This window comes from Budorcas taxicolor, chromosome 1, assembly GCF_023091745.1.
Source record: "Budorcas taxicolor isolate Tak-1 chromosome 1, Takin1.1, whole genome shotgun sequence".
Classification (NCBI taxonomy): domain Eukaryota; kingdom Metazoa; phylum Chordata; class Mammalia; order Artiodactyla; family Bovidae; genus Budorcas; species Budorcas taxicolor.
The window spans coordinates 3,450,070-3,466,114 of record NC_068910.1 but is presented as its reverse complement, the minus strand read 5'-3'; the positions used below and the strand labels follow the sequence as shown (position 1 = coordinate 3,466,114).

The window sequence follows — 16,045 nt, the reverse complement described above, 5'->3', positions numbered from 1 at the left end:
GGGCTGAGAAGCTTCTGGGACCCCTGCCCTGGTGGCTGCGACCGTGTCCCTCCTTGGGCCTCAGGTGGGCCCTAGTGGGGAGCAGCCCCAGGCCTGCTGTGCCGTGTCCCTTTTGTTCAAGAGTGGAGTGAGGGACGGGGGAAGAGCTGTCCTGAGGCGGCGCACGGGGCACCGAGCCCCCTTTGTCCCGGCTGCAGCCTTCCTGTGCGCCCTCCTCCGCGGCCCGGGACTGGGGTGCAGGGCAGGGCTCCCCGCTCCGCGGCGCCCACCCCTCCTGCGCTCTGCTTTCCGCAGGGAGACCCTCCGGAGGGAGCGGCAGGAGCGCGAGCAGCTCTCCCACCCGGCGCACTTCGGGCCCCGGAAGTACTGCCTGCGGGAGTGCATCTGCGAGGTGGAGGGCCAGGTGCCCTGCCCGGCCGTGGTGCCGCTGCCCAGGGAGATGACCGGCAAGTTCCAGGCCGCCCTGAGGGCCGGCGCCCAGGACTGAGGCCCCGAGAGCCCCGCTTCTGTGCCCCGAGAGACTGACGACCGCTTTGCAATAAAAGGGTCCCCTTTACGCACATGTGTGGAAGCATATTGCCGTTGGGGGGGGGGGGGGCTGCAGCCAAGCTGCTCAGTGAACACCCTGCGCCATCACGGCCGTGCGTGAAGGCCGCGCCGCTGAGCAGCGCCGTGTGACCCCGTCCGCTGGGCCTTCGGCGGGGACGGGGCTTCAGGGCCGGGAAGAGGCCAGGCCGCCGCCTGGAGACGCGCGTCTGGGTCCCGGGCCGCCGCGGTGGGGAGCCTGTGCACTGACGCCCCTGCCCGCCGGGCCCCAGCGGAGCAGCGCCTCCTGCGCGGCCGGGAGGGGGCGCGACGCCACGGGCTCTGGCTGGGACTTCCTTCCTCACCGGCCGCCGAGTCGCCGTCACTCTGGTCGTGCTGGTTTCAGGCCTCAGGAGATGGGACCTGGGCTGACCCCGAGCGCGCCCCGTGAGCTGTTGTGCATAAACGCTGCAGATTGATCTCACTGTAATACAAGCTTGGCGCTCTTCCCACCTGATGCTCGGGTGATGGTTTACTGTGATTTTGTACCAAATCCGCATTCAGGGTCATGGTCTGAATATGCGGGTCGGGAGGGAGGTGAGCGTGCGGGTCGGAGGAGGAATGCGCAGGCTCCTGAACGGCTGCAGGCTGATGACTGGGGCGGCGTCCCTGAAATGTTGGAGGGAAGCGCCTGTCCCGCGTTCTGCCGCCTCCCCGGGTGGGGTCTCGGCTCCGCCCTGCTTCTGACGCCACACCCGCTGAGGGCCTTCCCTCTGGCCGGCTAGGCTTGTCAGAGTGGGTGCCCTCCCAGACTGTCTCCAGAACGCAGTGAGACAGCCTCACGGAAACAGCCTTTCCCGCCATGGCCACGGGGGCGCCCTAATACGGCTGCTAAGTAGGAGGATCACCCGAAACCAAGGTAGGTGCGGGCCCCTCTCTAGAGAAGCATGTCCAGCCGCGCCGGCAGCTGTTTCGTCGGCAGCAGGCTGCATCCACTGCCCGAGGCGCTGCTCTCTCCTCGTTTCCTACTTTAAATAGGGACAGAAAGATGGGTTTAAAATTTGCGGAAATTGGAAGCAATGATAGAGAAGATTGCTATGAGGATCTTATAATGGATATACTTTCATTTGCATAAGCACTGTTCACTGGACGGTTTTTGGCCTTGTTCTACTGAAGTAACCCATTTGAGTTTCACTTTGACTTCTACTTGGCAAAGCCATTTAAAGCTGCCAGTGGTTTCTGCCACGAGTCAGACTGGACCTCAGCATCCTCACCTGTAAAACAAGCCATCAGAAGACACAATGAGGGTTTTTTTTTACCCCCTGGATAGCAGAGACCCTTCCAGGAAGCCTGGCTCTGTGCGTCTGTGCATCCGGCCGCACAGGCTGTGTTCTCCAGAAAGGTCTGCGTGGCTTCTGGAAGATGCACAGGAGACAGTCTGTCTCGCCAGTGCTTCCCTTGAAGGTACTTAGAGCCCAGCAGACCCTCGAGCACCGAAGGGTGAGAGCTGTATGGCTCTGGCAACCAGGTGCCTCTCTGCCACCTACTGGGCTTCAGGGTTACTGATGTTATTACCATTATGAGGAGAAATGAAGAGCAGGATGTACGTTACTAGTTTTTAATTCACTTTTAATAGTATAAACCTCATTTAGGTAGTAGTATTAAGCCACAACAATAATGCCACATTGAAACAGCATTTAATAAAATGCATAAAGCTAATTCATGCACTGCAATACTCTATATACAAACACAACAATGCAAATTCTTCTTCAAGACTGAAGACATTGATTAGATATAAAATTCAGTTTAAAAAGAACATGCTGTTTTTTAAATGCCATCACGTAAACAAAGCTGATTTCAAGCTACAGCTTTCAACAGATTTTAAACCTGGAAATAAAATGTGATGGCATAAACAATATATTCTATATTGTGAAGGGCAGAGGCTACAGAAACGGTCCCAAGAAAGTAACACGCAAATTTTCCTTTAACACACTTCTTTTAAAAGGGTTGGTAATGCAGGTACATTTTAACAGAGAGCTCTGAACTACAGGTAAAAACTATGGTTTGTACTATGAAAAATGTGCAGCTTTCAGATATAAAACTAGTTGAACACTGGTTCACAAGATAACTGGGAGAACAGAGAGACTGTAGAAAAATACTCGAGCTCTTGAGTTGTGTGTGGCAGCAGCACTGGAGTCCGTGAGTGCTCTGGTTGTTAAATAATTGATGACACAGTTTTCTAAAGAAAAGCCATGTTTTATATATTTCCAAATGTTATCCAAGTGTTACGCTTTATCACAGTCTGTCAATTGATAAATATTGCTGAGCCTTTTTTCCTAGCATATCTCAGACATTCCTCACCCCTAAAATACTCTTAAAACTGAGAGTTTATTCCTAGACTAGTTAAAGTAAATAGCCCCGAGGAGAACTTCTGAAGATTCATTTAGAGACTGCTAAGCTTCCACTTGTATTTCGCCTGGAGAGCCCCCTTCTATAGTGTGATTGTCACGACAGGTGGGGACGTGGGAGTGGGACGAGGCCTCTGGAGTAGCGGGAGCTCTCACATCAAAGCCGCGGGACGCTGAAGGCTGCACACCCCCCGTCTCACAAAGGCACCGAGGACTCTGGTCTCAATGAGCTATTTTCAAACACTTCAAATTTTTTTTTTTTTTAAAGTAACCTGTGGTGTCTCTGAGTTTTCATACTTATCCAGTGATTTCTTTCAGCAGGCCAGTTTTCAACCTTCCCACCATTCAGGTCTCCTGCTAAAGCTGCGTGAGCAACTATTGCTGGGCCCTGGCTCCCGAGTGCGGTGTCTCAGCTTAAAGCTCGATTAACGGGGAGAGTTCATCGGAACAGACCTGCACAAGGACAGTTTGGCATCTATAGTGTTAAGGTATATGTCTGTACCGGAATGCAAGTTTTATCTGAAATTTTAAAATTCCAGAATCATAATTTATAGAAAGGAATAAGGGCAGTGAATTTTATTCACATGCTACAGGTAGAGAAATAAAAGACCTGTAATTTATATGCCATAGGAGTTAGCTCAACATTCATGCTGACTTTTAAGGAATACTTGTTTTGCAGCTGTGGTGGAGAGAGGGTCATAGGCAGACTCACTGTCCGCTGAGTCCCGGAGCACGTGTGGGCTGTTTCCACCACACTGGGAGTCACGGCCCACCACGCAGTCTGTTCTTGGTCTTGGACTGAGAGTAAGTGGGAGCCCAACACCACTACCTGCCAAGGTCCTCCCAGTTAGGCCATAAATAGATGTATAGCAACTAGGTTAAAGATCCCCACCTCGTTTTGGACACTGGGATAAACGAATGTCTTCCAGCTTCCTGGCCCTGGTGGAGGGCAGGGCCGTTCCCAGCCAGGCTCACCCCAAGGAAAGTGTCAGCAAATCCATCCTGCTGACGGACCAGGAAACACCCATGTCAATGACTGTAGCCACTCTCTCATAGATTCTCTGTAAGAAGCAAGGGAAGTCTGGCTATGTGGCTGTGTGTCTGTATACATAATATACACCTATGTACACAATGCTATATACACTGTACATACAGAGAAGGTATAAACACATGTACATTCAGTCAGTCATACAAGCCTATAAATCTGTACACGCATAACGCCAGTGAAGGGACCCCAGGGCTGGACACACAGAAGTGCCCGCTAGTGGGAGGCACGGGTGAGGAAGCCCAGGACCCTGTGTACAAAAGACTCAGACCACTCTCTTGTGAGGAGAGGCTGACTCTGCAAACTGACATCAAAGTTAAGACATTTTCAAAGAGTCACACAATCAGTGGAGAAGGGAAGTGGGACCCTGGAGGATGTGGGTGGCTGTCCTGCCTTGTTGGGCCTTCCCAGGTTTGGAGGGCAGCAGCCTCCAGGGTAAAGATGTGCACATCAGAAGATGCCACCTTCCCTGGCCTAGACTCAGGGGAGCTGAAATGTCACCTATAGCCCCACCGCACGTAAGGCCACTTCCCCTGGAAAATGGGCAGGATGCTCTTAGGCTCTCATCTCTCCTCAGGCCCTGGAATTTGGGTCCCCAGCCAAGGGCTGCCTGTCAGGCCGAGGGCAGGGTGGAAGCAAGAGTGCTCTGCTAGGTGTTCCCCCGAAGGGCCAGGATAAAGCCCTAGATACTGCAAGAGCCCAGCGAGTATCTGGCTCTGCCAGCACGACCCTCGACAGAGTCCACATTTAATACTGACGGACGGGCGATCACACAACACCCAAGAGTGACTGCACAGAGACCAGATCCAAAAACCCGGACAACAGAAGGGCCCTGACCACAGCCTCCTGGCAGAGGGTAGGAAATAAATAATGTAGACCCCTCCCCCCCAAAACCACACCCTTCCTTAAAAACACTTTCCAGGAATACCTTGGAAAATACCTGCTAGAGTAATTTGGTCTTTCCCTGTGTCATCTTGTTATGTTACATGTAATGAACTCCACACATTTCAACATGTAACTGTCCCCGCTATCTGAGACGCCCCTGGAGCAGAGCCCGCGTCCTCAGGAAGCAGCACCATGTGTCCATCCTCGCCCTCCCTCAGGTGCCCTCGTCCCCTCTGCTCTGCGGCGGGGCCACCAGAAGGCAGGTGTGAATGGGCCGCCAAGAACCCCAATCCTGGCTTGTTTCACTCAGATGCAGAGGGCACACTCTCTTCCCTGAATCAGAGTCTCACAAAGTATTAACGGGTGAAGAGCCCTATGAAAGTTGAGGCTTAAGTATTTACTCCAGTCTCTCTAAATAATTTTTGACTTTGGGCTCCTCAATTTGACAGGAGAGGGATGGGCCTGCTGTCAAAAGGTTTGAAGTGATTTAGGAGCGGTGAGAATTCAGATAGCGTGGAGCCGAGTTTTAAGGAAAAGACCACTTCAAAGTAAGGCCAAGGCGATCTGGGACACCAAAGAGAGAGTGTTCAGAGCCCAGAATGGTCCACTGGAGTCAGCCATCAGCGGCGCGGGGACTCGGGCGCAGGACCTGGTTAGAATCGGCGATTCTTCCAGGGCGTCCTGTGGGCGAGGGGCATGTGCCTATCCCAGCGTTCACTGTCTGTCCGCCACTCCCACCTTCTACTCCCAGCCTGTCTCAACAGCACCTTGGCCCAGGTCTTGGCTAGGCTGCCCTGATACTTAAGGCCACCTGAATGTAAAGGCCTCACAGAGACAGGATGATGCCCCAGAGAGCAGGCCAGTGTTGACCTTCTCGCCATCACCAAGAGCTCAGACCTAGAAGAGGTGACACAAGAGGACACGTGTTCCCAGGGAGCTGCTACAGGACCCTCGGACGCGCTCACACCAGAAATCAGGACAGATGTGCGCCTCACCATCCATGTAAGATGTGCACAAACGCTTCAGGTGCCTCTGCAAAAACCCCTCCCAAGCAGAAATGACAGACCCACCCTGCTCACTCTCTTGGCCAGTGTCCTAGCTTAATTTTGAAACTTAAGTCACTCTGAAGTTAGAAAACCAAAATGGTAAGCTGGCAATATTAAATCCTTTCCATCATTTTACAATGGGTACTACACTTTCTCTAAGACTTGCTTCAAAGCGTGAACAGTAAACTATAATGAGATCCAAACAGGAATATCTGTAAGTTGGAGACACTGTTCCCTTAATTCCCACTAATGACTCTTAAGTGCTCCCGACAGTAATGGGGTGCCATCTGGTTCTGCCTCGAGCCCATGCAGTGGCCCGGCACCCAGCTTCCCTCCCCGGCGTCACGCCTCCCTGCTGCTCGTCTGCCTTGGGCCTAGGAGGGACCATCTGATCGAAAGGTTTCAGAGCTGCAAACCTGGCCGCGCTGTACTTAACCTGGGCCACACAGTGTGGACACCTGAGGCAGCCTTGCTGTGCTTCCCAGTAGAAGCCTGCTGCTTGCTGACAACCGGGGGCGCCTATGAGCACTTTTCTCTCCTAAACTTCCCAATAACTGCATTCTGCTTTAATAAAACGACGGTCACTAAGATGGCTTTGGGGTTAAAGGTTGTTTTGAAGGAGAAGGCAGCCTGCCTTTTCATCCATCGTCTACAACACTCCAGGGGTCATCTGTGGACTCAGCCCCGGGGGACCCCAGTGTGCCGCACCAGGAGCATCGAGAAGCCCACCGCCTGAGGTGGTGCTGGGCCTGGAGACGCTGAGAGCCGTGCAGCGTGGCTCCACCGCGGCTGCTGACTGGCCAGGTGTGGGGCATGCACTGCGGAGACAACAGCCCTCCCACCCTCCCCCGAAGACGTGCGGCGGGAGGTCCCGACAAGGGTTCAGAAGGCCCACCTTGCACTTGCTGGGCAGACCACTCCATCTGCCGTGGGGGCGGAGGTGATGCAGCGCTGTTTTTTGGTTGCCGTGGGAATTGGTTGAATCCAGTTCTGAGAACCAGTCACAGAGGAGCCTGCGGAGGCCCATCACAGACTAGGGAAGCCAGTCAGCATCCGCTCAGGCCGAGGAAGCTTCACGTTCAGACCAGCATCCGTGGGGCCCCGCACTGCCACCTCTTTCACGCCTGGGGCTCGGCCGACAGCAGCAGCGCATGCGCGCAGTCAGGAAGGACGCCTCGCTCCCTGAGCAAGTGATTGTCTCCCGTACCCTACTGCATTTTCATAGAAACCATTAGCATTTCGGCAAAAGACAGACACAGTTTTCCATCTGCCCTGCACATTGGCAAGGAGTTGCTAACATTATACATTGATAGGAAGTGCTTAGAAAGTGCTAGTATTATTACCCTGGTCATTAGTAGCTATCCCAAGGACATTTTAATATATACACACATACCGTTCTCTTAGGTTCTTTTAGTTTTAATACTAGTCTCTGACATTATAAAACTTTGCTTTTGTTTTTTGCCCTTTGAGAATTTCTGGATACAAACTGAGTTAAAAGATTGTTTAAAAATCTGTTGCTTCATCAAAAGGCATTAAAACATTTCTTATGGCAGGAGAGAATCCTACTAGTCTTTTAGTGGCTACTGTCTGGGACTAACAGATAAGGAGAAGCCAGGTGGGAACAGCTGACATACCGGAGTATTTGCACATACCACACCACCACTACTCTACTGTCTGTGTCTGGGCGGCCCCGGCGGGGCGGGCTGTGCGCTATAGGCTGGCTCCGGTGATCTGGCCGTTATACTCCGCTGTCTCCATCTTGAGGATGTACGGGATGATGCTGTCTATCGAAACATTGCCAATGAGGCCAGTGAAAAACAGCTCTTCCGTTATGCTGGAACTCATCAGCCTGAGTGCCGGCAGGCGGACGAGAATGCGGGCCAACCTGTAAGAGGGGGGTCGTTAGAGGGGCGGGGTCGCAGCACTCCAGGCTTCACGCGGACAGGGCCCATCTGCAGCCCTCGGGACCGAACCAGACCGCCAGTATCCGCTCGTGCTTTCCCGATTTCAGTAGTCGCTCTTGCAGGAATTTATCCTGAGTGCAATGATGATGTACAAATGTGTTCCCTTCGTTGTTTATAACAACTCTCCCCAACCCCACCAAAAAGAAAAACCTGGCAACCTGTTAACGGAAGGTAGGTTAAACTAACCTGTCTAATCACTACATACATTAAGGAGGAGAATCAAAGTCTATACTCGCTGGTAAGAATTCCATGACACACAGCTGAATAAAACCAGCAGCATGTGCACCAGCAGGAGTAACGTGGATGTGTGTGTGAATGAAGTGCTCAGAAGGTCACCAAGATGCTGACTGCTGACCTCTGGGTACTGGAATTTTAAGTGATTTTATCAACTGAAACTGTTGCTATGCTCCTCTAACTTCCAGTGTTCGTTCAGCATTGTAATTAAAAGGAAAGCAGTACGATGTTCATTCTGAAGGAGCCCTAGGAAGGCGCACCACGGCCCTGTCCTGCAGCTCCCTGGGCGTCATCTGAAGCCTCCCCTGGATGGGCCAGGCCACCGGCAGCGCCTGGAGGGGTGGCGCTGGGCCCCTACGAACTGGACCCTGTACCACAGGGCCCTTTCATCAGGAGGGAAATTGTGGCGAAGCTGCGGCATCTCCTCAGCCACGGAAAACGACTTAAAGAATATACACATACTTGCTGAATATTAAGTGAAAAAGATGCTAGTAGAAAGTGGGTCTTGCTTTGGCAAAAGCTGTGTCCGGCCACGGTAGTGTGCCTAAAGCAGGAGCAGGCTCTCTGCCAGCCAGGCTGGGCACAGGTCTCTCTGGCCCAAACGTGATAAACTTGCACTTGAATAAAGGAATTTTTAAAATATCAATTTACGTGGGGAGTGGATTATTACTTTCTACAACCCAGTCGTGTTTTGTAAGGGTCGGATTTGGTTTGTGTCAGTGGGCTCTTCTGTCAAGTGCTCTAGCTAGCACTGTCTCCTCAGTAGGTGGGGAGCCAGGGGCAGAGCCGCTGACTCTTCTGGACTGGGGGGCGGTCTCTGTGAGAACTCATGTCTCACGCACTGTTAGCCCCAAACGAGAGGACGACTCCCAACCCCTTGAACTAGAGGAGCAACCCCAGGTCTTGCCCACAGTCACCCAGCAACACTGGGACGACCTGGGCTTCCTGATCCTCCGCACTCCCCCGTCACCGAGAAAACGCAAGAATTAAAGTGTGATCACACGGAGGCTCTACCGGGCTGCCAGAAGTGGAAGGCCAGCGTAACTGATATCTGCAGCTAGCTCCAGCCTCGCCCCCGTCTTGCCCGTGTGCCTCACCGGTAGGTGTCTTCCGAGTAGGTTTTCTGAACATAGTCCTGCAACTCCATCTGTGCCTTTTCTTGGAATTTTTCAATCTGGCTTGTGCTGGTCAAACCCGGATGATCTGAAGGAAGAAAAGTACCGCAAATTGCCCCTCTGTATTTCGAAAGCCTCATGTGTAGACTTCTCAGTACTTATTTTTAATCATACTTCTGACAAACTTCTCAAGTGCAACAGACTGAGCTCTGGGGGCTGGTCTAGGTCAGAGACTGCCGCTAGAACACGGGTCCCTCCTCTGCTCTGCCGGGACCTGTAGGTTCCCAGCAGGGCCTGGCCCCGAGTGGTCACACCAGCCTCCGCAGTCCCACTGGGGTTGGCTCTAACCCTGGGGCTTCCTACTTACTCTAGGAAACACATACATGTGGAATCAGGAGTCACCATCTGCTTTCTAGACATGTCATCACGTAGTGTCTCCCGTCCTGTCAGCTATTTTCTCGTTCCTGAGTAGGAGGCTGGGAGGTGTGGGGTGGAGAGGTTACGCTGGGTCCAGCTTAACCCAGTGGGCTCTCAGGAGGCTCGAACGGCCGCAGGGCAGTGAGCGAGACTGCCCGCGGCCACTCTTCCTCTTGCCCGCAGCCCTGCTGCCTCTTCGCCGGCTGTGACTAGGCCTTTCGGCGTGCCCTGCAGCTGCTGGGCAGGGTCAGTCTGCTGGAGTATGTGCTAACGTCCCTAAACCTTGGCGGAGAGCAAGACCCAGCAGAGGGCAGTGGGCGGGGCCTAGCTGTCCCTTGGTAGCTACAGAGGATTGGCTCTGGGACCCCCCACACAGACCACCTGTTGCCCTTTACGCTGAACGTGCATGTAACCTACGTGTCTGTCCGTACACTTTTAAATCCCCTCTATATTACTTTTGAACTCCTGGAACATTTTTTTCCTTGCATTGTTTTGTTCTTTTGTCACACAGAATGTAGGAACTTAATTCCCCAACCAGGGACTGAAACTGGCCACCCTGCGCTGGAAGTTTGGCGTCTCAACCACTGGACGGCCAGGGGTGGCCCTTGAGTATTTCTGATTCACGGCTGGCTGAACCCAATGCAGGACCCGTGGATACGAAAGGCTAAATGCACACTCAGTTTTGTAAGCTGTGGTCTCATTTGGCCAATGGCATACAAATGATCCTATTTGTTAGGATTCAAATGACATCTATTGAACACATGCAGTTACTACAACACTGGGACTCTAAAAACAACTGTAACAAACGTCCTGTTCATGTTAGCAGTTGGCAAAGCACACGTGCTGTGGGAACAGCCAGGCACGCAGCGTGGGGCTCCACACTGCTGACAGCGTGCCAACATGCGCGTGTGCAGAACTATCAGTAGCACAGGGGGGGCCCCGCCGCGAGTGACCACTGCATATCTTACCGGGGCTAAAGAGAACTATAGCTTTAAGGTATGCATACTCATAGCCGTCTATATCCAGTCTCGCCATACTGTTACAGAACTCCTGGAGCTTCCAGATGTGCTCCATGACTTGCTTTATCCGGTCTCCAGAAAGTTTATCTAGAAATCAACACAGACATCCTCTGAGAAAGGCTGTTGAGAACGGTAAACGAGCTAGCTTCTTGGAGGGACACAGATTGGGAAAAAAGGAGAGAATTTCACTTTTAAAAACCCAGTTATCTCAAGAGCCCCATTTTCCCGCTGCAGGTGAAGTGGCTCTAGGCACCCACACCCGCTCCGCTGTGTGACCCCCGGCCCTGGACAGCGACTCCCTGGGTGGCCCTGTGGCCCGCACCTGCTGAGGCCCACACGCCAGATCCCATCAAGATCAGTTCTTTCTAAGTCCCCGCAGGCACTGATAAACATCTGCCGACCTGAACACCCTGGCCTTTTCTAGTTGCTACGACAGTTTTATTTACTGTTTGATTTTGTCTTCTTGACAGTATCTTGCTGAAGGTAGTGTGATGTTCAGTTAGAAATAAAACTAAAGCTCATTTGTGAACAAATCTAAAACTCAATAAAATGTTACAGATCATAAAAGTTACCTTTATGTAACTTCTGAAGGAAGTAACTAGAAACACAAAGGTGTGACTAGGTGCCTCCAACATCGGGACACCCAATGAGAAGGCTGGCCGGCTCCAGCTCGGCGGCAGGTGTGACTCGCAGGGTCAGCCTAGACCCTGGGCGGTGTGGGCACCCAACAGTCTTCAGGCTGCCGCGGGCACACAGCACGCAGGGACCACACAGGCTGCTTCCCATCCTGACACGGCCCTGACCTCACACTGCGCCATGCGTCCATCCATGCCCCGCAAGGGGGGCCGTGGACCCGGGCCTGTGCCCTAGGGCCCAGCCCTCCCTGGGACCTGGACTCCTACACGCAACCCTGAGGAACAGTGTCTAATCCACAGGGTCCTGAGGGTTTGTGAGCTGCATGAAAGGGTAACCTGTCCCTGAGGATGAAGACAGAGATGGTGACTACTCTGAAAACAGTACAGAACGTCTGCATCAGAACTCAGCACCTTTCCCCTTTCATCTGCATTACAGGAAAAGCAGCAGCCGGGTAGGAATTCGGACACTAAAACCGGTGGTGACGTGAACTCCCCTCAGCCCAGGGCGGCGCTGGGACAGGCTGGCCCTACCTTCCTGGATGCTGTTCTGCAGGTGGTTGACGATGGCAGCCAGAATGGTGGAGAGGCTCATGACCTGGGCGCACTGGGCCAGGCCGAGGGTGAAGAGCTCATTCCAGCAGGCCCGCACCAGGCTGGTGTTGCAGTCCTGCCTGGGGACACGGAGGCGGGCTGGGTGTGGGGCTGCTGCCCCTGCCTCAAGCCCCACATACCCCACCCAAGTCCCGTCGGCGTGCGTGTGCCAGAGGCCTCTGGAGGGCTCAGGCCTGCTCGCCACACGACTGCCTCGCCTGCAGGCCCTCTGAGGACAGACCACTCTCTCAGCAGCCCTGGGTGGGGCTGGCCCCAGCGACCAAGGGGTGCTCCCAAGGCTAGAGACGTGTCGCCGCCCAGGGAGGGGTGGGTCTCCACTCAGGACAGCACGGGTGAGGCCCCCGAGGTGGTCTCTCGCCACCCGTCTGCTGTGTTTATTCATCGAGGAGCACACTGGAAGGGCCCTCAGACCCCTTCCAGGCCGTTCCTGGAGCCAGGGAGGTCCTGCCAGGGACACAGAGAGGAAGAGCCACTCACCCCAGGGCCTGGAAGGCGGGGATGGACCTGGCCCAGTGCATGGAGAGGAAGAGCAGGCGTGAGGCCGACTCGCAGATGTAGTGCACGTTGAGGTACTCGGGCATCGGGCTGGGCATCGTGAGCTGCAGGAGAGGGCACACGGCCCGGGGCCTGTCAGCACCCAGCCCCGCGCAGACCCTCAGGAGGCGGGCCCGTCCAGTGAGCTGGGGTCTGACAGGCCTGGAGAGGCGGGGACGGGGCCCAGCTCATCCACAAGGATGAGGCACCGACGCTGCCTCCCGGCACCAGCACTGGTTCTCAGCAGCTCCACTCTCATCCGCAGGTTCAAGTCTAAGTCCAGTGGGAACGGGCGGGCAGGGACTGGCAGGCGGTGTCAGAACAGCGAGGGAGAGTAGAGCAGAACCCAGGGGGCCGGGCTGGGCCCCAGGAGCCCCTCTGTCCCAGAAGGGCTTGAATGCCTCTGCAGCTGGAGTCCCCCTAGGGACCCTTGCCCTTCGATCCCTGGGCAACGGCGGGCAAGGACTCACGAGTTCATTCTAGCGCAGAATACCAGGGAACTGAAGACTCACTCTGCAGACCTCGAGACTGGGGGGCTCAGGGAGCCTGGGAGTGTCCTCGAGAGCAGTGAGGCTCGGGAGGTGAGTGCAGAGGGGGGCCCTGGGGACCTGGCCAGCCTGCAAGCGTATCTGAGAGCTACTTTCGCTGGCCCCAGTGGGCAGGAGGGCAGGCCCAAGGGCTGGGAACAACGCCTGTGGGAGCCAAGGGCCTGCCTGAGCTGATGCTGGAGCCAGGCCGTCCCGGGAGAGTGGACGGCAGGGCAGCCCGCCTTGGCCTGTCTGGCAGCGACAGGAGGCCACGCCAGCCTCAGGGTCAGCGGCAGAGCCAGACGGCCAGGCGAGCAAAGATGGGCCAGAAGGCTGCCACCACCTGGATGGGCTCACTTCCAGGTCTGGTTTTTAACCGAGGCAGGCAGGCAGAAGCCCTCACCTTAAACGTGACGTGAGTGTCTGAGAGGAGGGGGCCCTCGACCTCAATGATGGGCGTGGACTGGTCTCTGCTGATGACGTGGATGCCCCCGCCGCCGCTGCCATCGATCCCGTCCGCCAGGCTCGGAGGCGAGGCGCTGTCGGTGGTGTTAAGTGCCTTCGCTAAGGTATCGAATGCCCTGCGAGCAGAAAGGGAGCAGGTTCGCGCCGTAAGTCCCCTTCTAGGAGGTGCGCCCTAGCTGAGACATCTTTTAGGAAAAGACAGTTAACTCTGCCCGAGAGGAGGAGCAGCGGCCGCTACGCCTGTCTCCACAGGGTCTCAAGACACTAAGCTAGATGTTATTTGTTCTCACACATAATTTCTGTTTTTCAGAACTACTCTCCAAGGTGGAATTCCCTCCATCTCAGACAGGTGAAAGCTCACTTTGCCAAGACCACCAGGAGTTAAGTGGTAGAATGGAATTCGGCCTAACTCACATTCCGCCCTCTTTCCGCCGGATCCAGACTGGCATCTTCTACCACACTACAAGGGAACCTGAGGACCGCTGCCCCTGAGCGGCCCCCGCCTGGCCTGGCATGACGGGCAGGAGTGGCAGGTCCAACAGAAAAGGAGCAAACGCACAGGCCAGCTGCAGGGAGTGTACCCTGGCAGGGGGCACAGGCGTCCAGCCAGCTGGTGCCATCTCACCACCAGTATCCGTCCACCCTGAGGGATCTATCTCAGCTCTGGACTCACTACTTGAGAAAAACAGGCTGAAACAAAAGCGAGAAAGGGGCTGCACTACTGATATTTAGGTCCAATAAACAGTGACAAGTATGCCTGGACCTGTAAGCTTCCCCTGAACTACTCAGTCCCCTTTATCATCTGGAGTGAAGTTTTCAGACTATTTTGTACCACATAACCTAAACAGGTCCACAGCCCCGTAGTTAAAACGAAGCAGACAGACATGCAGGGGCCCTGTGACAATTCTGCAACCTGTCATTAAATACAGACATCAAGATGCTGCCCCCCACCCTCACAGAGCAGTGACTGTGTGTGTTGGGAGGGGCCTCCACTCTCAAGGGTTCGTACCGAGTAATCTCACTTGCAGACTGGTCCTCCGGCTGTATTTCTGAAGTGTCACCATTGTTAAGGGATTCACTGAGGTTGGCGAGGGAAGTGACTACATTTGCCAATGTGCCCAGGGCTCCCTGGCTTGTTTCAGCCTGTTAACCAGAAAATAGTGATATTAAAGATGGACATACAACATGCCTCTCAGGAAAGTGAGGGCATAGTTTTGTTTTAAAAGCAGCTTCTACGGAGGTGTGACCATGATGGGCAGTGAGAGGAAGTGCTCTTGGGCTATCAAACAGCTCTGTCTCTTGATTGTGATGCCAGTTATACAAACCTACACACAAGATAAAATGACAGAAAAAATGATGGATAAAATGACATCCAGATAAGCTGGATGTCACCAAAGTTTAAACCTTTGTGCTTCAAAAGATTATCAATAAAGTAAAGAGACAACTTCTCTCCTCCCACACACAAAAGACAGCTAAAGAACTCTCACAGCTCAATAATAGAAAGACAAATAAGCTAGTTAAAAACGCAAATAAAAGCCACAACAAGATGTCACACCCACTAGGATGGTCACAGTCAAAAGACACATAATATTGAGTGCTGGCGAGGACATGGAGAAAAGCAGAGCACAGTGGGGACAGAAGATGGTGCAGCTGCTGGAGAAAAGCCTGGCAGTTCTTCAAAAGGGTAAACGTGCAATTGTTACACGACCACAGCAATGCCATTCCTGGCACGTATGTAAGAAAAGTTAAAATACACGTGCACAAAAACACTTGTACACAATGTTCACAGCAGCATTATTCTTAAGAGGCAAAAAGCAGAAACAACGCAACGTTCATCAGCTGCCAAATGGATAAACCATGACACAGCCATTTAACGGCACATTATTGGCACTGAGGAGGCGTCGACACGGTTGGGCCTTGAGAACATTACGCTACGAGAAAGTAGCCAGGCCCAGCAGCCACGTGCCACATGGCTCCCTTTAGATGAAAGGTCCAGCACCGAGAAAACCACAGTGGGAGAGTACACGAGCGGCTCGCAGGGCTGAGAGTGGGAGAAGGGGCAGTGACTGCCTCGTGGGTTCAGGCTTTCTGTCTGGGGTGATGAAATGCTCTAGAATCAGTAGGAATGGTTGTTACAATTATGTTAATAAACTGAGAACCACGAATTACATGCTCAAAGGGTAAATTTTTCTGGTGTGGGAATTAATATCTCAATTTTTTAAAAAAGCCAAAAAAAAAAAGATAAATCAAGATACATAAACAAAAACGTCTGCTGTATCTTGATTATAAACATGAAAGACCAGAATCAGTAGAAAAAATCATAAACAGAGAAGCGATTAATAAACCACAGAACCACTGTGTAACAGAACAGATCTGCTGATCTCTGTCGTATGAACACAGCATTTGACAGATACGCTGCAGAGTGAAAAAGAGACCCCGCGCCTGGACGCGTGTCGTGCTCTGCCCGCGGTCCTGGGCTACTGCTCTGCAGGACCCGCGGAGAGAAGGGGTGAAGGGAGCACGGGTCTCAGTGGTATCTGAGATACCATTACTTTTATTCAGAGTAAATGATTTTGAATGTATAATTATTTCATAGGAGAGAGCTTCCCAGTCA

At 53.4% G+C, this 16,045-nt stretch overlaps 2 protein-coding genes across 6 annotated transcripts in view; one reads left to right on the top strand and one right to left on the bottom strand.

The window, feature by feature from the left end:
• Positions 1 to 560, top strand: part of MRPS25 (mitochondrial ribosomal protein S25) — a 51,276-nt gene extending 50,716 nt beyond the window's left edge. The window contains exon 4 of the mRNA XM_052643911.1: positions 295 to 560. Within this exon, the coding sequence (XP_052499871.1) occupies positions 295 to 487 (193 nt within the window). The 3' untranslated portion in view covers positions 488 to 560. The remainder of the gene's footprint in view (positions 1 to 294) is intronic.
• A 1,153-nt stretch (positions 561 to 1,713) lies between these two features.
• NR2C2 (nuclear receptor subfamily 2 group C member 2) overlaps positions 1,714 to 16,045 on the bottom strand; it is a 115,625-nt gene continuing 101,293 nt past the window's right edge. For 3 of the 5 annotated variants that reach the window (XM_052639545.1, XM_052639303.1, XM_052639424.1), the window contains 7 exons: positions 14,441 to 14,574; positions 13,370 to 13,547; positions 12,383 to 12,504; positions 11,825 to 11,964; positions 10,608 to 10,745; positions 9,205 to 9,310; positions 2,163 to 7,794 (listed from right to left, as the gene is read on the bottom strand). In XM_052639545.1, the coding sequence (XP_052495505.1) occupies positions 7,620 to 7,794; positions 9,205 to 9,310; positions 10,608 to 10,745; positions 11,825 to 11,964; positions 12,383 to 12,504; positions 13,370 to 13,547; positions 14,441 to 14,574 (993 nt within the window). In that variant the 3' untranslated portion in view covers positions 2,163 to 7,619. Of the gene's footprint in view, positions 1,800 to 2,162; positions 7,795 to 9,121; positions 9,311 to 10,607; positions 10,746 to 11,824; positions 11,965 to 12,382; positions 12,505 to 13,369; positions 13,548 to 14,440; positions 14,575 to 16,045 lie in introns of those variants that run through there. The other 2 variants (XR_008199331.1, XR_008199336.1) reach the window with 2 other exon arrangements.